The sequence below is a fragment of the Sciurus carolinensis genome, chromosome 4 (genome assembly GCF_902686445.1).
Source record: "Sciurus carolinensis chromosome 4, mSciCar1.2, whole genome shotgun sequence".
Taxonomy (NCBI): domain Eukaryota; kingdom Metazoa; phylum Chordata; class Mammalia; order Rodentia; family Sciuridae; genus Sciurus; species Sciurus carolinensis.
The window spans coordinates 139,064,882-139,086,609 of NC_062216.1; the positions used below are offsets into that span (position 1 = coordinate 139,064,882).

The 21,728-nt window shown below is 33.0% G+C and overlaps 1 protein-coding gene across 13 annotated transcripts in view; it reads right to left on the reverse strand.

Annotated features, from left to right (window-relative positions):
- Window positions 1-21,728, reverse strand: part of Ppfia2 (PTPRF interacting protein alpha 2) — a 462,148-nt gene that overhangs the window by 63,799 nt on the left and 376,621 nt on the right. For all 13 annotated transcript variants that reach the window (XM_047551047.1, XM_047551046.1, XM_047551044.1 and 10 more), the window contains 3 exons: window positions 20,331-20,461; window positions 18,500-18,654; window positions 6,989-7,082 (listed from right to left, as the gene is read on the reverse strand). In XM_047551047.1, coding sequence (XP_047407003.1) covers window positions 6,989-7,082; window positions 18,500-18,654; window positions 20,331-20,461 — 380 coding nt within the window. The remainder of the gene's footprint in view (window positions 1-6,988; window positions 7,083-18,499; window positions 18,655-20,330; window positions 20,462-21,728) is intronic.

A 21,728-nucleotide genomic window follows, 5' to 3' on the forward strand; every position in this document is an offset into this window, starting at 1 on the left:
GGCTGGAGAAGATCCTTTAAATAAGGACAATGGGTGGTTTTTATGGCATGGGATTTTTTCTTTTCTTAAAAGACCAGTGACTTAGATCCTGGACCCTGAAATACTTAAGTGCAATAATTTGCTTCCACTTCTTTCTCTCTAAAAATGTTTTGAAAAAGGAATCTGTACATTTGAAATATCAATACTTTATAATATAGTTTCGGGGGCATAACGGACATTAAGTGTAGGAGTAAAAAGTAGTGACTGTCAAATTAATCCTGAATTCTTTTAACCTATGGTTTACTTCAGTCCAATAAATGATATGAATTTATTTAGAAAAGAAAACTAAACTATTCTTCTAGTATTTGTAAATATTGTGAGTTTATTTTCCATTTACTAATTCTTATTTTACTGTTTTCTGGGTCAAAAATGTTTCTTTTGGGAAGAAATTATGAAGAAAAGAAAGGACTCAACAGTATGTATCCCATTTGTGAACAATAAAAATAAATTAAAAAAAAAAAAGAAAAGGCTCTTCAATATTTGAGCGTTCTACACTTGACTGGATCAGTCCTATTCCTTCCATATTTTCCCTCTTCCCAACAGATCAAATATAACTAAATTGAGATAAATAAAAGACATCACTTTGGTTTTCCTTATTTTTCCTAACAAATTTCAGCACATTATGGCCTTTGCGGATCTTATTTTTATGGAGGTTCAGGGAATTCCTACAATTGTGGTTGTAGCTCAGCAGTTTCATGTGGGATTAAGTAGTATAGCAGTGACAGCTTGATCTCAGTGGATGCACAAAAAGCTCAGATCTGGAGTTCCAGGTAGGAAATTCAGACACATTTTCCCATGGAATTTTGAGAACATTAGATTCAGGTTCTAAAATATTCTACTTCATTGGATTCCTTGTGTTGGTTGCTCAGAAGTGTTCCCCAAATAGCTGTATCTGTGCTAAATGAACTCTTGGTTATAAAAACAAAAAACAAAAAAACAAAAACAAAAACGAAAACAAAAAAACAAAAATATTGTTTCAAGTGTAAATATCTGTTCAACACTAGGCTAGGCAGATCATGTGATTTCACCTAGTACCCCAACTCTGTAATGGGGTGAAGGAGGAATATACGCTCTCAACAACACTGCAGAAATAATTTATGATCTCTTCCTATTATAATCTTAGAGTTCTCCTGGTTCTTTTGTCTATAATTTGTGAGAAACTTCAATACTCTTCAACTGGATCCTCCTTTGACTTTTTCTAGTTTATTTCCAAAGGGGGCCTACAAAACAGATTTTTGTGGGGGAAGCACAGATATTTACCTCCAATGTATTTCTTATTACTTACATGGAAAAGTGTGTTCAGAGCTTTTTAACATGTCTTACAAGTTAACTTTTGGACTACATCTCATTTATAAGTTAATTTGGCATACAGTCACTTAATAAATATTTATTAAATGAAAGGATGTTGTGGAGTTTTTATAATACCTCAAGAATGAATATTTTCAGTGACATTTATTTTGCTTCAAGATATGCACACTCTGAACCTTCCTAATGCCAAAGATTAAAAAGTGCAGAATCTCAAAACACATTAAAGATTATGCACTGAAGGAGACCCTTAGGATTAAGATGGGAATAAATTAACTAAATCTATACAGCTTCACTTTTATGTCTTTGAAGTTCTAACATAAAGATTCATTGGTAGTGATTAGCTGTGACTGCCATGCTCTGAGGATCAAAATGCTTCTCTGGAGAGGATACTGCTGATAGCTGAGCTGGGATGTTAATTTCATTTTAATGATGTTGAAAAATTGATTTGAATATGAAATCCATGTTCATTTAGCAGTGTTATCCATGGAGAATGTAGAAAATTCTAGCATATAATAATATGCTATCAATATTGTAACTGAAGACTGGAAATGATAAATTACTCAGGATGTTAAAATGAATGTTATTTTTTCATTTAAGTATCAATATACAGAAGATTTCAGCATCCATGTTTTACTAAATAATTATACATTGTTAAAAGGTAGGAGAAAAATAGCACATAAAAAATTCAGCTAAGAATTTCATAATTTATGTTTCTGGAGATAAGTAACTATTTGTTGAATATTCTGTCAGTTTTAATATGTTTACTGCCTATTAGAAATTGTCTTGAGAGCTAGAAAGGTGTATTACTATTAAAACAGAAATCCTTATCTTTAATCCCATCTTATTTTTGTGGATAAAAATAAGCTTCTTGGAATCAAAGTTGAGTCTCAAAATTTAAATCCTTTAGGACAATAAATGTTAAATAGTCTGGTCTAACAACTCTTCAGATTGAAAGTATAGAGTGGAAAATTGAAACATAAAAATTTTAATAGTCACATATTTATGACATTTTAGATTCTCAAAGATGAAGTCCTCCTACCAAAAAAAATCTTAAAAATTCCAGAGAGGAAGAAAGAAGACAAAGACATTTTACATATTATGTACTAAAGAATGACAATGGACATTAGACATATCTGGAAGAAAGAAATGAATTAACTTCAAAATTCTGAGGGAAAATTATTTAAAGATAATTGTTCTACTCTTTTGGCAATTATCAATTAATCTTAGGTGTAAAATACATCTTTAGGTCTCTAAAGACCTAAAGAATTTGCCACTCACCCTATAATCACATTTCTAAAGAGGGCAATATGAGAAACTGGCAGCTAAATATATTTTAAGGGAGAGAGGTGTAAGAAATTTGATATGATGTTAATAAAATAAAATTAATACTGATACTTCAAAAACTTTAGGCAAATTTGTTATGACATAAATTTTCATTTACATCAAGAGCACTTGCTTCTACAGTAACATTTATCAAATCATACCACTGTAAATTTTATTTTTAAGGTGAGGTAGGGCTTATATCTGCAGATCTTGGAAGGCTGTGACTGCCAGCTTTTTCTGTGTCAATTAAGTTTATTTAACTTCAATATTCTATTTTAGGAAGCCTCACTACCTCCTTTTTTTTTCTCTTTAGTCATAATTCTAAACCATATTCTTACAGAATTATTGGTAATCAGGCTGACATTTTGACCTCTAATTGTTTGCCTCCTTTGTTTATCAACAAATAAATTTCAAAACTCTGTTTTGCTTTTCTTTAAGCCTCTAACTTTTGATCTATCTTTTTTTAGTTTATAGCAATGATAATATTTTTTCAATCAATAAGAAATTTATAGTTTTAAATTTTATAAATAATGGGTTTGCAGATAGCTGCATTTTAAATTTGAGGTTTCTTTGGAAAGACATTTAAAATTTCAGAAAGAAAAAAGTTTTGAACTTAGGCAAAGAAGAAAATTTCTAGTTATTGAACCCTAAAATACTCAAATCTAGACTCTCAACTGTAGGGGAGCTGAAACTCATTCAGAAGTTGAGTTTTTTTTGTATGTCTATCCCAGATATATTTTTGGTCTTGAACTAACTTCTATTAGTCCATGGAGCTGCTTTTCATAGTTGCATGGTTGGTTTTAGCTAGCTATCTTGAGCAAGTCATTTAAAATTTTAAATTGAAAGATAAGCTGGAGAACTAAGAAAGAGAAACAAGTTCTTTTAAATGAAGATGGCAAAGAGGTGAAATTCTCAGGTTCAGTTGCTAGTGTCACCTTAGAAATGGGGAAGATGTTTATTTTTGTTAAGTAGGAAAAGGTGCCTGGAGTCCATTGAAATGAAACAGGATGAAGGATAAGATCTTGAAAGCATGGCCCCTCCAGAAGGAGCTCACATTGAGAAAGTTACGAAGAGTCACAATATTAACATGCAGACAAAATATTGGGAATAAATGTCTCACCCCTAAAGATTAAGAGCACCAAACCAGGAGACCACGGGGGTGGGGGGGTCAAATTTGAAAGGGGAAGACCAAGTGTAATAATGTTTGACACAGTTATTTTAGGTATTAACTGCACTCTATATTATCTTGTTGGAGAAATGTATGGAATTGAAGATTTAAAGTAAAGTAAAGCAAAAGAAAGACACAGTAAAGGCACACCAAGCAGTGCACTCATAGACAGACTTCAGGCTGAAGTCCGATGCTCCGATGGAAGAACAGCAACCTTTGTGACAACATGCAGGAAGGGTGTTGCAACAGACCCAATATTGTTGATTTGCTATTTCCTACCATGGGACAATATCTGTAAATATAAGCAAAATGAATGCCTGGATCAGGAAGTAAAGTAAAAGTAGATTGAAACTACAAACATGTATTTTGTAAGCTGTTTTAATCCAGGTGTGCTAACCCAGGTGTGTTACATTTGTCACATGGTAAATGTAACCTCAAATGAGACCTTTCTTTGAGATTGCCAACATTATAAATTTCTATACTTTGCAGGAATTTGGAATGTCTCAAATGCTGCTTTCAGAAAGTATCTTCCCCATGTTTTTTAAAATTTATTTTAAAAAATATTCCACAAATAACTTCTCAGAGAAGATTTCTTTAAAGACACAGATTGTCAATTCTAGATACGTGATATCCTAGTGAAGTTGAAAGTAAGTTTCTCTCTAGCTCCACTTATTGCCACAGACACTAATGGATCTGCTCTGCATTTTGATATGGTGTCCCTAAATTTAAGTTGAGTACTACAGCCTGGAAACATCTGCTGGGCCAAAGGACAGAATGCAAAAACAACTGATAGGAAACACATAATCACAATTGTCCATGAATAACACATACTGCTCCACTTGTTGTTTTTGTTTATTTTTTAATAAAATATTCTCAAAACTTTTTTCCATCTTAAAAAAGATCAGCATGTATGAAACTTGAACATAGAAGATAATATGATCCCTTAAAGTGCAATGAAAAAAGATATGTTGTTGCTTAAAAAAGGAAAATTGGAAAGGTTTAAATGAAATTTGAGAACAAGCTGCTAAATACTTAATAATTATGAATATGAAAATTTGGTAGAAATAAATTTTGGAACCGGGTAATTTAAAAGTAATTTATCTTGTCATTATATGAAGACTCATTACTTTCTGATAACCCAGAAACAAAAGCAGAGTCAGAAAAGTCCTGAGTAAGGGTTAGCACTTACTTATGTACATCTCATGAATACTGGTTGCATATTTATGCCCATAGGGATTCTTGTTATGGAACAGCCAATAAAAAGGGAAATACTTTTGTGTTTTCTTTAGTTAACTCTGCCTTGCCTCATTGGAGCTATTAACTCAAATGCTATTATTCTATAAGAAAATAATTATACTAAGAAATGTTAGCCATCATTGCCTTATAGAATGTTCTTAATATTCTTCTTAATGTTAAAGAGAAGTATTCTATTTAATACGTTGCACAGTTGTATTTTGTCAAAACACTGCAAATTAAAACACAAAATCAAGCAAGGTAAGTTCTCCAACTAAATACAGAACTAAAATCAAGATCTGACTATGAGGGTACTTAGGAGTTAAGAAATAATTCTATGAAATTAATATCAAATCATCTAATAGTACGTGAAGTTAACAATAACTAATCTTAAATATTTTAAGTAATTAGAATGTAATTTATATATAAATTACTTATAAAATATAAGTAATATATAACTGGAGTGTCTAACTTTTGTAGCTACGGGAAGGGTTATTTAACTTGGTCCCCAAAATAAGTTATAAATTATGCAGTATACATGCTCAATACCAATATTATATACAAATGAGAAAGCTGGTCAGATTGCTATTGATTGTAAACACTTCTTCATGGTAGCAATAAGAACTTAAGGGAATAGACCATGGCCATTAGCCAGAGTGGCTTTTAATTTTTCATATTCCTTTAGATTTGAAGTAAACTAAAAATTTTAAAAAATTCTATCAAATGATATTTTATAGAAGAATGTATTCTCCATATATAGTCACAAAATTAAACATGTAATTTCTTGACAGTACTTAACAAAATTAAGATAACAATATTTAATTATATATTTGATCAATAACTAAAGAAATATTTGTCATTGAATATGACTGAGCATCTAATTGTTATCAAGAAAGAATGTCCTCAAGAACATATTTTTCTGGATAGTATTTCTATTGAATCCGGATATATATGTAATTTTAGGAATTAGCAAACTAATAAACAATTAATGGGCTGTTTTGCAACTTGCAAGCATGTTTCCCATTATTAGTGAACATTTGCAAGGCAGATTAAAAAGTCAAAACTTGAAGTTAATTGATTAGCCTGTGTGCTATAACCATAGAAACTTATCTGTTGCAAAATTATGACTAGAACAATGAATATTCTCTCAAAGGAAAGAGGTAAAACATGAAAACCATAAATGATGTAATGAATATTTGAAAGACAGACTAAAAGGAGTGACTGGCTAAAAGATTCTGGAATAAGAAGAAATTATTTTGCTTTTAAAGAACATGTTCTAAGGGTGCTATTTTGTCACTGAAAATGTTACTATGTATCTTAAAATATGTTATTTATGGACTCACTTCTTTCCAACAGCTGCTGAGACTCAAAATTTGCCAATTTTGCAAGTCAGTTAAATGTTCCATATTATATGTGAATGAAAAGATTCACTATCAGTTTCCTGACAGATGAAAAACAATCTGCTGTGAGTCTAAAATAAGTTTATATTCAATAAGTCAGAGAAATGTTTCTTCTTTCAAATACTGCATTATAAAGAGTAGATAATTTTAATTACCATGAGAGGAAACACAAAGTTAGGCTATATCCTCTCATTTTATCATATCAATTCAGTACTGAACTTAAAACCAAATAGAGTATTACTTTATTTTTAAGGCTATATTTATGTATTTTAAATATACTTGAATTTTGATCACTTAAAAGAAACTTTATTTGATCACGAACTTTTGCTTATTTTAAACTGAAGTTCATTATAACAGAAAACATAAGCAACTAAGTTGTTTTAGGTAAACCAGGAAAACATTAGCCTTAGTTTAGTGACTTTGCTTCTAATCACTCTTTTCTTAATTCCCTCCCCCCCAAATGATAAAGAATAAATAAAAGTTATAAAAAGGAGGGGGAAATAATTTCCAAACCTACTTTTTCTTCAGTCTTCTATCCTTTTCGGCTTGAGTTCCAAGTTTGCCTAAGCCCAAGGATTCCTGAGCTGCAGCTTCAGTTTCCATGAAGCCACCTGTAAAGTAGCAAGTGTTTAGATTAGGTTATAAACATTGTTTCCATTCTGAAATTAAAATTTTGAAACTTAATTTTAGTAACTGTTTACTATCTCATTTTAAAAAATTCCTTGTATTTCCAATTCAACAAAATAAAATGACATGGTTACATACATAAACATACACCAAAAGAATAAAAACACCTATTGATGTTCCATTTAGTTGTACAATATTACATGAGGAAAATAATAAATGTGGTTTGTAAACTGACCCTTACTGAATATAGAGGCCCCAAGGTTCGAGGTCAATTTTTCTGCTTTTCTTATGGAAAAGAAGAGTGAATATTTGTGTAGCATGTGAAATTATTTTCCAATATTTAATTATCTGTGATATAAATATAATGGGATAAATGTTAGCCCACTGAAAAGAAACTTAGGTGTATGTTTTAAATTCTGCCTTGAGAGAATGGAGAAATATTTGCTGACTCCTAAATGTTCTTCAAGGACTGCTCCTAGAACTTACACTTCTGTTTAGTTAGAAGTTAACTTCTGTTTAGCTGATTAACTCTCTAGCTTCATTGTATCCTTAGTTCAAGAACTTTATGTGTTCTGGAGAGGATTCTTTTTTGTTGTTGTTGCTAAACTTCATAATACCTGGAAAAAATTCAAAGTCTTTCTTCAAAAGACTCTAATCAGAATAGCTTCTACCTAGCATGTAAAAAATTATTTGAATTAGTGTCAGTATTTATTGACTTCAGAATAATATGTACATATAGCCTTGAAATGAAAAGCTAAAAAAAATTGTTTTATTGGTATCAGATGTAGAACTACACATTTTTATAGTGAAATTATTTCATTCCAAACCTCTCTAAGTATAATTGATTCATAGATTATCTATTATAATTATAAAATAGAGACAATATTGTCCTCTTCTTTCTCTTTGGTATTTAGATAATGTGAGAAACAAAGTCAAACTAAATGAAAAATACTATTTTTAAATGGACTAAAACATCTATTTATTTTTAAAATAGAAGAAATTTATGCTACAGTGATGTTCAACATTAGAAAAATTTAAGCTAATACTCTTAACAAAAGTACCCCCAGAATTTCACTAGTGTTTCAGTAAATAAGAACCATGGAAGACAACTTTCACTTGTCTCTCTTTCTAGTGGACATTTTCTTATTTAACAATTGCAGGATTTGACCAAGATGTGGTTTCTCTTTATCAAAATCAAAGAGCAAAATTATTTGCTACTGTTTTTCATAATTCATTTTAGCAATTTAATTATAATACTGAATATTATTAATTCTGGAATATTGATATAAACAAGTTAATCTCATATAATTACATAGCTGCATAATTATAAGAATATCCCCTCTAATTAAAATACATTAATTACTGTCCATCTAAATAAAAAGTATGGCAATGTGCCCATACCCAGGCCTGTAATCCCAGAGATGGGAGGCTAAGGTCAGAAAACTGCAAGTTTGAAGTTAGCCTCAGCAACTGAGCAAGACCTTTGGTAATTGAACAAGAACTTGACTCAAAATAAAATATAAAAAGAACTTGGGATGTTGCTTAGTGATACAGTGCTCCTAGGTTCAATTCCTAGGAAGAAGAAGAAGAAGAAGAAGAAGAAGAAGAAGAAGAAGAAGAAGAAGAAGAAGAAGAAGAAGAAGGAGAAGGAGAAGAAGAAGAAGAAGAAGAAAAATTAGAACTAAGGAGTTTGAGGATCAAATTTCATTTTATTCATTATGAACATGTGCAATTAATATTGAAGTGTTTAATGTGAAAAATCTTCATTGTTGCTATCATTAGGAAAGCCATCCACTGTCTGACTAAAATATTCTTGGGGGGCATTTTTAAGTCTGAAATTTTCCATTAGGCATAGTGAGTGAATATTGTCATTTTATATCTCTCATATATATATATGTGTGTGTGTATCTTACTGTACATCCATAAATTGTCATTCATAATATGCAAGTGACAGTAAAAATGTTCTCTGCTAATGGAAATGGAAGTGAACTATTCACTTAAATGCTATAAAGTTCTTAATCAGTCCATATGGTTTCACTGGAGATTAATGAAATGGACCTATTCAATAAATGGTGAAACATTTTCAACAACCAGATGGTTAGATGAATCAGACTTTTATTTGTCTGAGCAATAAAAGGACATTTAAATTTTTTCAAGAAGCCAACATTTCAATGGAAAAAATAACATTTTTAAAACAATAAAAGCACTGGAAGAAAACAGAATACTTAGGAGTATTTTATGAGTCAAAACCAGACATTAGAATTTATTTCTCATAATTGAAACTGTAAGAATAAGAAAAATGGAAATCTTAGAAATACTAAGGACTCTGAAATCTAATTCTTAGTTTTTAAAGGGTTTAATAGATATTTGGCAATAAGTCCTATTTGAAAATGCCAAGTACAAATGGGGCTTAAGTCCGTGGTAGGTAAAATAATCTTAAGTATCACAAGCAAGACAGTGCCCTTACACAGGAGCAAAAGTCTCAGTCAGCCACAGTCAGTGCCCCTTTTCACTCTCAATTAATACACTGCAGGTGAGAAGAACAGTTTTTCCCAGAACTGACCCCGCTGCCTCATGAGTCCCATTCATCTTTTCACATTTCTGCCCAGCTGAGAGGAAAACTTAAGCAAATCCATCTTTAAACTCTTTTAGTTGATTATCTCAGTCTGGTGAGAGTGGCTCATTGCCTTCAGATATCAGTGGATTCACAAGACTGTGTGGACTTCAAGAAAAAGCATGTATTGAGTCAGGTGTGGTGGTGCACACCTGTAATTCCAGTGGCTCAGGAGACTGAGGCAGGAGGATAGAAAGTTAAGTCAGCCTTGGCAACTTAGTGAGGCCTCAAGCAACTTAGTGAGACACTGTCTCAAAATTTAAAAAGAAAAATATGGGGAGACGGGTGTAGTCGGGATGTGGCTTAGTGACTAAGTGCCTCTAGGTTCAATCTCTAGTACCAAAAATTAAACAAAACAAAATTTATTCACTAGCTCCATGTGACTATTGGGCAGATCAAGTGTGGCTAGTCCAAATAACATGCTATACATGTAAATTAACCCCAAATTTTGAAAAGAGAGCACAAAGAGATATCTAATTAATAATGTTATATTGATCATGTGTTGAAACGACATCATGAATGACATCCCTGCCCAGATAGCACTGTCTCCTGGCTGTCCCAGAGTTTGAAGGGAAACCCAAACATTTCTATGTTTCCACTTTCACATGGGTCCAGGGGGTGCCTTGCCCAGATGCACTGTCAGCCTTGGTCTCTCCCAGACACCATTAAAGGTCTTAAAAAGTGTCAAGTAAGATGCTGAAAAGGGTGGGGCTATCTACGGTCAAAGAGATAAAACTCAAAGAATGACCTCACAGGCCCAGAATTAAGGGCATCTCCAGCTGGAGGTATCCATTCACCCGGGCTATCAAGGCAAATATCTCCACATCACCCGGGTTTAGGTTCCATTCGAAATAACATCTTTCTCTTGGCCCTTGAGATACCAGTCTGTAGGAAATTTTTGCCAAAACCACACAGCAAGGACTCTTTCCCTCTATTTTTCTAGCAGACCTCTCTATCCTTGCATGAAAAAGGTAGCTCTAATTAGAAGCAAATTATACCTCCAATCTACCCTTGATCTTTCTTTCATTACCCTCTTTTCGGTATTCACCAGTCTCTCAGTTTGCATTTAAACACACTTGAATTTATATATTGCTACTTAATTGTCTGTTAGTCTTTCCATGTCTGGAGAAGGCACCTAGGCACAGGATCTGGTTCACAAAAGGTACCTAAAAGATAAACTCAACTGAAACTAAGTGCTGTTTTGTAAAAAAGAAAAATTAATACAGAGTATGAATTATTTCTAATGGATACTTTGTGAATTATAGAATGTATCTCTTAGTTCTACAGTATCAAAGAACAATCTAAAATTTTGAATAAAGGCTATCACAGCTACCCAAATTTTATAAGCAGAAAAATACTTGCTTGTTAAATAATGTTTGTGTAATGTTGGTCCTGTTTTTGTCACTAGGAAATTATTTTCTTCATTATGCTTATTATAGTAGGTCAATGGATTCAGGCAATCATAATACGATCTGGAAGATGACCACAAAGGAAAGGGAATTGCAACTTAACATGAAAAACAAAACAAAAACTCTTAACCTATATTTTCATCTCAAATGCTTTTTTAGGAAATTTGCTAAAAATTTGCCTTTTTAAAAACTGAATAACTTGCATTTGTATATCTGTAATTGGGGACTCTGCTGTTTCAAAGTTAATACTTTTTTCTGTTCTTAATTTTTGCATACTTTGCTATATTTGGTTCTATTTGATCAATTCTTTGCTCTCAAAAATCTTAGATTGATGTTCTATGTTTTTCAGTGTCTGTCAATGGCCTCTTCTTTATCCTGACAATTCACAACTGAGATAAACTGGTCATGTGTGTTGTGTTCTTTCTTTTTCTTTTCTTTTTTTTTTTTTTTTTAATTGTCAGTATTATTAGGGTTGAAGACCTGAGAGAACTGTGTGTTTCCCAGGTAGCTGATGAATATGTCAGAGTTATATGGAGCAGATGGCTCCCCCAGAAACAGTAACTATTTTAATATTTCAGTATCTTTTCTATACCTTACCATAATTTTGCTAAGCTAGCAAGCTTCTGCTGAGCAGTACTTTTGCTATAACTCCTAATTCTCACTTCTGCTTGGATGCTTGACCCGAGAACTTAGCTGATTTTATCTGCCTACCATTCCTGTCTCTACTCAGTATTTGTAGTTGGAGACTTGACCCTCAGTTCTGATCATTTCCTCTGCTTGATAATTTGGCTTCGTACTCAGGGCCCACTTCCTCATTAACCATACAGACAATCCAAGCTCCTTTCTGTCACATTTCCCTTGGAGTTTGATCTTTCAAGTGACTCTCATGGACACTTCCTATTGAAACTCTGGCTTTTCACATTTATAATTCTGTAGGAAAACTGCACTGACGTGTTCCTAGTAAATCAAACATATCCAGAGAGAGGAAAATAAAAATCTGAACTCCCTATAAGCATTTTGACTGAGAAATTCATAATTGATTCTGTGTGAAGTCTTTTTTTAAGTTATTGCCTTGAATTCTTATTTACTTTCCCATGAATGTATGTATGACATCCTCAGGAAGCTATAAATTTTTGGAAATAATAATCATCTTTAAAATTTCTTCAAGTTCCTACATACATTTCACTGTGCTGAGTTTAATGAGCTATTTCTGGATGGTACCAGTGGCAAGAGCATACCAACTAGAACCCTCAACCAGGAAACAGAGCTGACAGCCACCATCCTGCTAAGCAGCTTGTAAAATCATCTCAGTGTCCATGAAGTATAGATGTGGTCCATTTCCTGGTCTTTAGATATCTTGGTGCTCTAAAAATATAAGTAGACTGCCTTAAATGTTAGAACTTCAGAGATTGTACATTTGCAAGGGTTCACCTATATCTTAAAGATCATCCAGTCCAACTACCTTTCAAAAGCTTGGGCAGTTACCAAAACAGTTCTTCCTGGTATTTATCTCGTATTTGCTTGAAAATATCAGGTGACAACTTACTACCTCTTAAACTTACATTTTGTACATAATTCTGATACCCCAGTATTCTTTCTTACATTGAAATGAAATCTATCTTCCTAGAACTTTAACACATTGTTTCTAGTTTTGTGTCATCACTCAACAATGAAAAAGTCAATAGCCCTTCCACCTAACAGTTCTTCAAAATTTTTGCAACACAACAGGTCAGCAAGGAGAAGAAACACAACTAACTACTTACCTATGCTCCCTCCAAGGCTACATATGCCTCTAGAAGTTCAATAACCACAATGGAAAACATTTTTTTTGGCGATTAACTTACCACAGGAGAGTAAATTGGAAAAATCTTCTTTCATTCCAATACTTCCATCTATCAATATGTCACAAGTATACTGATAATCATATTGACTTTAAAGTCACATGAAGCTTCTACATTTTTCTTACTTAAAAATGCTCCCACAAGCTATACTTTTTGAGTGGGATAGTTGGGATTTTCCTTATCTCAGTTTTATGAGATAGTCTTTAGAGAGACCATTAATTTTCTCATTTGTGATTCCAGTTCCTATCAGTAATCTATTAATCAGAAACTTGCACTAAATATCTATGTCTGAGTAATTGGGCAATGTGTTGATCCAGGATAGAGTGAGCACTGTGGGTGAGGATTATTCAACCTGTTATATATCTCTCCTGACTCTCCCATTATTCAGGGACCCTTATGACATCTTGTCTGCAGGGATGTCCTGAGTCATAGTGTGCCTGCTGCTTTTCCTGATTTGTTACCAAATAACTTTGTCAAAGAAACAAGAGAGTTTAGTCTGATATGGCTATTTTTAACACAGCTTAATTTTCTTTGTTTCAAAATAGGTTAAGGCCTTCAGATAAAATTAAAAGTCAAGCTAGTCAGTATTTCAATTAGTTATGCATCATCACAGATCAGAGGGTTTAAATTCACTGTTCCTGGTTATCCTGACAGGATAATAATGTAGCCGGAAAATTCTGGATCAGAAATACACTGACATTTTTGTTTTGTTTTAAATATAGAGATCGCGTATGTTTACACAGTATCCTTCTTTTACTAACTTGAAACTCTTTATCAATAGCCGTACTTTGGCCTGTGTACCTAAAGTCCATGATTTGCACTTCACATGTAACAGCAGCTTAACACATGTTCACTCACTGGAAATGAGAACAGACAAATGATTTTGGATTACCTATGGTTATTTTTCTAACCCTCACAATCTGCTCAGCTCTCTTGGGCTTTAATACCCTCCTGTTATCACTTCTTTTCCAGGAGAATTCTTTCTTTTTAAGTAAGGGGAGAGAGATAAAAATGAGGGTTTTTTGAACAGTCCTGCTTATTTGTATATTCTGTTCACCTCAAGTGAACCTTCCTTTTATATAAAAATAATAATATGATTTTATAATTTCCATTTTGGTCTGGGAAGTTTTCCAGTTGTCAGTTTATTTTGGCTGGTGACCTTTCTTATACCAATTTTATGTATCTATACCATAAATCTAACATTTGTTGTGTTCTTCTTGACAGCTTTTGTAACAATATGTTTTAAAATCTGTTTTAGGCAAGGAATCCTATTTTAGATATATTGCTTTGTTCTTAAGTTCATATTATCATAATATGTGATTGTGCCACTGTCCTTTTGAATTTCCTTCATTTACCCAGCCTTTTGTTGTCCTGTGCTCAACCATCTGTGTTAAGACTGAACTTACTTTTTAAAAAAATGTTTTTTAATAGTTGTTGATGGACCTTTATTTTATTTACTTATTTATATGCAGTTCTGAGATTCAAACCCAGTGCCTCACACATGATAGGCAAGTACTCTACCCCTGAACCACAATCCCAGCCAAGGCTGAACTTATTTTTAGGGATTTTGTAGTAACGTGTGTGGAATTCAGCCAGGAGTAGGTTGTGAGGGGATTGAGATTAAGGAGTAAAAATAGTACCTGTGGATAACTCTCTTCATTTTGGATGTTAAGGATAGAGGAAAGACAATTAATATCTGGAGAAGATGGCAGGATTAAATGAAACTTAAAAGTATAGATTAGACATGAGCATGTTTGAACCCTAGTGGAAATATCAGAGGTGCATTGCATCTGGATGCATAAATCAGTGGAGGGTGGAAGCCATGACCATTGGCCATGCTGAGTCTTCACAGTATTCAAATACAACCTGACGCTATGCTCCAGGAGGTAGGCAGAAGTATGTATCAGACCTGCTGTCTCTATGCCTTTCAATGAGATTATCAAACCTATAATTTTTTATATAAAAACATAGTAAATAAGAATAAAGTAGGACAGGAAGGACTAAAACCAGATTCCCAAGTAAGCTAGAAGCAATATTTATCTGCCAGGAGATTTTCCCCAAATTCAATTATAGAATTCAAACAGACTGGCTCATCTGTATCATTTTCCCCCCTTATATAACTCTAAAAAACTGGTTTTGAATGCTTTAAAAGAAAGAACAAATACTCATTGAGTCATTTTAATCTCTACCACTCCCTGTTGTTTTATAATCTGATAAATATAGTTGATAATGCCATAAGCAAGAATACTCTGATAACAATAGAATGAAATTTCCAAATGACGCATTACTACCAGAATTTTTCCTATATTGCTCTTGTGATTTGAATGAACCAACCATTTGGACAGGATGCTACCATAGTTTTTTGGAGCAAAGTATTTTGTTTAGTTTCTGTTAGCTTTATGTAATTGCTTTTCAATATGTTGCTTCCGTTGGTTTTGAGACTTTCCATATCTGTACTGCCTTGGCTAATAACACATTTGTAAAAATAGACAATGTGCATATTCTGTGCCTACTGCATTTGATTCTTAATGATTAGAGGTTGTCCCTATAGCCATATCGACTGATCCAACATATAAAAAATTGATGTTGTTACACTTACTTTTCAAATTATTATTTAAGGCAAATAACATCCCTTCTCCAAATATTTTCCCAGGTGAATTACTAAAACATTCTCCTTTGTTGTTCATCATTTCTGATGGAACCAAGGAAACACTTTCAATTTTATTTATGCAGTTTTGTTCCTTCCCACTATATTTCATTCAAATGAATATATTATATCTATCCTCAAGTAAATTCATAATTCTCTGCTCTTAGTAACTAAACTTTTAAGTGATAAATCTGTCAGGCATGGTGGCACACACCTGCAATCCCTGCAGCTTGGGATGCTGAGGCAAGAGGATTGCAAGTTCAAAGCCAGCTTCAGCAGTTTATCAAGGTCCTAAGCAACTTAGTGAGACCTTTTCTCAAAATAAAAATAAAAGGGCTGGGAGGTGGCTTAGTGGTTAAATCCCTAGTTCAATTCATGATTAAAAAAAAAAAAAAGAGTGATAGATCTTAAATCTGGTTCAAAATTTCAAAATTGGTTCTTTGAAACATCATCTTCCTACCATATTACTTTCCATGCCACACTTTCCTATCTGCTATTTACATATTTATTGGTAGGGGGAAGTACATTGGCAGTGCTCCTGTGTCTTTCAATTTTCCCCATCCAGACATTAAAATCACAATCACTGGAGAGTAGAAGGAACTAGTTTCTTCTAATTCATGAAGCTTCAGCACTAGGTTTTATTCCTTAGAGTTGAAAGCTTCTTACGGTCTTTCCATTTCAACTTACATCTACCTTCCAGAACAAAAGTAGACCTAAAATCTATGTCCTTTACCCAAAGTAACAGTGGGGCCCATGAACCATTTTCTTCTCATACAGATATGGTGTCCTGGAGCTTGCTTATACCTACTAAGTGCGATGGTTCAACCTATTTCTGGCTTCTACACAACTCCATAGCTATAGTTTTGGTCCTGATATCCCTGTCAATTTATTTTCTCCCTCTGCTGTTCTATGGAGTAAAACCAAAATTCTCAGAGCTTAGAAATTTTCCCAAGTCTATTATGTGATTCCAAACACCTATTGCTAGTTCCCAACTATGGGATGGGGAATGTTAATAAAGATGTAAGTGGAGTTCATTTTCATCTATTCTGCTCTAAAAGACACACGGTGTGGTGCATGCTAGTATTCCCGCAACTCAGGAGGCTAAGGTAGGAGGATAGTAAGTTCAAAGTCAGCTTCAGCAATTTAGCAATACTCTGTCTCAGAATAAAACATAAAAAGGTCTGGGGAAATGACTCAGTGGTTGAGTGCCTCTGGGTTCAATCCCTGGTACAATGCAAACAAACAAACAAACAAACAAACAAGGTACACAGGGTCTGAAAATAGAAAATAAAGGCTAGGTTGGTAGAAGTCTCTATATTTTCTAGATCATAAATCATATCTTGGATATCCTAATTTGGATTTAATAATTCCTCATCAAATTTAAATATAAAATAACAATAGAAAAATTCAAGTGAGAAGTTCAATTAAGTATATCTTAAAGGAAAAAATAAATTATAGAACCTAAGCTAAATACATGTTGAAATAAGAGTAAACGAAGTGATAACTATATCAGCAAAATATATATTGTAAAATTATTAACCATTCACATTATTGTGAATTATACTACAGTATATTGGAAATGATGAATTATTTGGTAAAGACTATAATCAGTTGTCAAATTAGATAAAACAAATCTTAATGTCTGGCATATATATTTTATATAAAAAATAATCAGTTTCTCCTTTCTTTATGCAACAGTTTTTATAGCCCAAGATGTCCCTCTCATGAGAAAGAGAAATTCAAAGAGTACTGAGCTTCCATTGAGTAACAGTCACACAGCTGGTGGCACATCAGTTTCCAAAGCTACTGATGTTTTCTGTGCCTCCACACTGTAGAAGTCAGGAAAGGCATTTTCGAATTGAATTAGTCATAAATCTGCAAGCATGAATATCATACTCAGAAACTTTTTAGGTACTAGAGCAGGAAGCTAAGCCTGGTATTTGGAGCATGCTTGTAAATAATCATTTAATAAGCCCAAGGTAGCACTTAGAGATTTGTATCACTTTGTTCAACACTTAACATTGGAAGTAGAAGCTCAATCCTTTGCCGATAATTTAACTCTACAAATAAATAGGAAGAAATCCCTCCAAAAGAACCAATTATACCCATCATCATTTTAGAAATATCATATTAATTTCTAGACTGTTATTCATGTACAATATGTAAGTTTGTATCTGTGTGTCTCTTTTTTCATAAATATATATATTTACCTAGGGTCATTTCAAATGAACTAATCTGTATTTTTATTTAATTAATCACTAAAAATAAATCATTTAGTGAATTAACTACTGCTCTATTCCTTTCCTCCTCCCCTCATCCAAATGCCATAGAGTGTATTATGGGAAAGTCATGACACCTTTAGACAAATAAATTTTGCTCTTTACATTTTATACCCTAAATATTAAAACACTTTATTCTGACTTAAAATTTAAAAAGGAAAAAGAAAAGCTTTTTCAAAAAAACTTTTAAATTCACACAAGTAAGCTTTTATATGCATCTATGTTCTAAGTGGCAGTGTACCCAATGGTCTTAAGCTGGTTTTGAAACCTTGGCACCAGGACGTACATCTCCGTCCTACAAATTATGAAGACATTATTTACTCATCAATAAAATAGGGATGACAGTGATTATGTCGGTCATAAGAATTAGCATTTAATATATTCTAACTATTTTTTATTAACAGGTTTAAAAGCACTGGTAGTTTTGCAATATTCTTTCACTGTAATTTTTATTAAGCATTATTCAGCTGAATTGGATTTATAAAACTGACTAAATAAGAAACGTCGGGTAAACAAGAGAAGAAATGAAAAGAGAAAAAGGAAACGAAGGAGGTGGACAATTTGAAGTGACAAAGAAGTGGCTCTGGGAACTCAAACACATTTATACTTACGGAGCTGCCCAAGTCGTGCTTTTTCTTTTTTACCAAACAAACGTCCTATTGAAGACTTGATTCCTTTCTTCTTGGGGGCTTTGTGAAGAGAGTCTTGGCTGCTATTGGCACTGCCAAGCCCAAGGCTTTCTGGCTCAAGAGAGGCAGCTAAACTACTGCAAACACAAAAGAGGACAAACTGCTTGTTTTGCTGCAATATCCATAAGGCACACAAGACTTGTTTCCTTTATAAAGGTACAAAAGGAGGAACAAGTAGACTTTGAATGTTATTTTCTCCCTTTCTTCTTAGGATTTTTAAGATATTGAAATGTAGTTTCCTCAGCCTCAGGGTTCTGCATCTCCAAATTTTCAATAGAAAAATTTCCTTTTATTGCAAATGGCTTTTTCTCCTTTATGCTCAGTACAATACGAAACTAATCATTGAACATAGGTTGGTGTAATAACAGTTTGTTATAAGTCTTTCTATTTAGCTTAGTTTTGTGAATTTAGCACCTGTTATCTATTTCCTTCTGAGTTTGTTTTGCTAATGTTAAACATACCGACCTATGGTAATCAACTAATTATGAAATTGAAGATGCTGTTCCAACCTGTGATTTTATTGGAATCTCCTCTATCCATCTTTTTCTCACTTGAGTTTGGAGCCTAATTCATTTATTCTAAATTCATCTGATTGGGATCTAGAAGCAACAAATCATACACCATAGTGATTTCTGTATATCTTTTCTTATAGTTCTCGAATATTCTTTTAGGTAAATGACAGGCTGAAATGATTACTAAGTAGTTTGTCTAAGTCCAATTTCTATTTCTACTTTGACATTGCTTCAATAGGAAGAGTTCAATAGCTATTGCATCAGTTTTTATAGTTGTTAGTTTGATAATACCATGATGCATTCTTTAACTACTTATTCATCTGATCTAATTTCAGCTCACATTTTCTATACTCCAAAGCAACTGCTTTTCATATGTTCTGTCTTTTGTTGGACTGGAAAAGAGATATATATTTTGAAGCTCCCACCTCCACTTAACTGAAAAATAACAAAAAATAAATGCCTGTAAGATAGAAAGCCCTGTTTAAAAAAGGATTTGTTATAAAACATACTATTTAGAAGATAGATTCGTACTTAAATCATTGATCATTAAGTCATTATACTGTGTCCTGCAATTGATAAGACAATAAAAAGACATACATTTAAGAAATAAAGTGCACGCAGACTTATATATAGCATTCATTATTATAGAGATCCTATTGCAATGTTTTAGGCATATGGATAGAACAGCATGATGAGTCACTTTGACAGATGCAATATTTCCATATCTAGACAACTTTGCCTTTAATATTCGTGCTTTTTATTCTCTGAACTATTTGTCTGAGGAGTTTTGGTTGACTATAGCTGCACAGAGTGCACATACCTGTTTGTAAAAAGTAAGTAAGGCACAGTCATGGGACTTTTCAGACCTTATCCTACAATCCAAACTTATCATACTGTCCTAGAATCCTTTTAGTATTTTCGAACTCTTCCTAAGTCTCCTCTCTAGTCTGATCCATTTTAATAGGAAACATCTAGCTAAAAAGAAAAGTTATTCTCATATACTGACTAGTTACCAGACTGCAAATATGTTAATTTTAAGTCAAAAATTGATCTTAGAAAGTAGAGTTGGTTATTTCACAAGATATATTGGGGAGCGGGAGCAGAATAATAATCTGATGCAGAATTATGACTCAAATCTATTTTTCATATAAATTTTCTTGCAGTCTATTTGACAATACTGAAGGAAGAGGGACATTTTGGGAAGAAGAGCATTCGATGTGAGTGTGCTCAGACTGTCTTACCTTCGGGCATCGTTGTGGTAGGAAGATGGGAGGGTGTGAGTCATCCTGATGGCTCTGGGTGTAGGGGGAGGAGAAGTTTCACATTTAATTGTTGCTTTATCCTCCCGACCATCTTCTTCCACCACTGCAATCTAGAAGCAAAAACAGTACATTAAAATGAACTATTTCTAAATTTCAACTGAAATGGATACAAATGAAGACTCATTAAGGCACAGCTTTGAGGAATTCAAACAGAAAGACTTGGGGCATACACATTTTACATGTATCAATTCATATTATTAAGGAGGATGGTTTTCATAGAAAAAGATACTCCAGTTAAAAACTCATGGAATTTCCAGAATATAAAAAAAAAAAAAAGAAATAAAACACTCATGGACCATTCCACCAAAGCATTTTTTAAGAGTAATAAACATTATAGATCAATATACTGTAACTTTAGAAAAGTCATTCTGGAATTCATTTTATCACATCAGGGTGTATGCTCTTTATAATAAAGTATTGAGCACATATTTGAGCAAATTTACTAAAGTAGAAAAAAGCATGCATAGTCAAGTTATCATAACAAAGACACCTTTAAGTGGGAATTTTTTAAATGAAAAGATAAGTTGGTAAAATAATGTTATCAGTTACAGTGTTTTAGATTAGTCAACCTAATAAAATGCCTTTTAAAAGTGTTTAAAAATGGATATCAGTTTAGAGAAAAATTTTTTTCAAGTGAGAATAATAAAAGGAAAAAAACATAATTCTTACAAATTGTTTCATCTCACTACCAGTGAAAGGAAAATTGAAAAAGATACAGAAAACCAAACACAGACAGAATGAGAGGGATTTCTTTAAAGAATAATAAAGTTCAGAATTCAGAACAATTCAGGATACCATCAGTTTTGTCAGAGATACACTGTAATAAAAAGAACTTTCCAAGGATCAAGTCAATTGTAGAGAAATAGTTTTTTACATGCTGCATTTTTAATGGCACTAATACATATTATATATCCATACAGAGACCAAAAATATGGAAAATACAGCTAAAAGACATACAGTTATAAAAGCTCTGATGAAAAAATTTCTCAGTATGATTCAGTTTATGGCTAAAGCAAAAGTTTTAAAGCTGCATTCTGGGAAAATACTTGTTTCTCCATGACGCTGTTATGCTCTTATGCATAAACTTGTTTATATAGGATGAAGACCCCAGGCACTGGAGGAACTTAATGAAGTCATTTGTCAGGTCTCTTGTCATCCAGGCCCAGACTGCTCTTCCAGTTTAAGGGGGCATCTTACTCTCCATGAAACTGGCATAAGGCCACCAGAAGAATCTGCTGTCGACACAATTCCATTGTGATGGAAGATCCTTTCTAAATCCACACCCAATCTAAACTCTTTAAGTATGCTTCATTACTC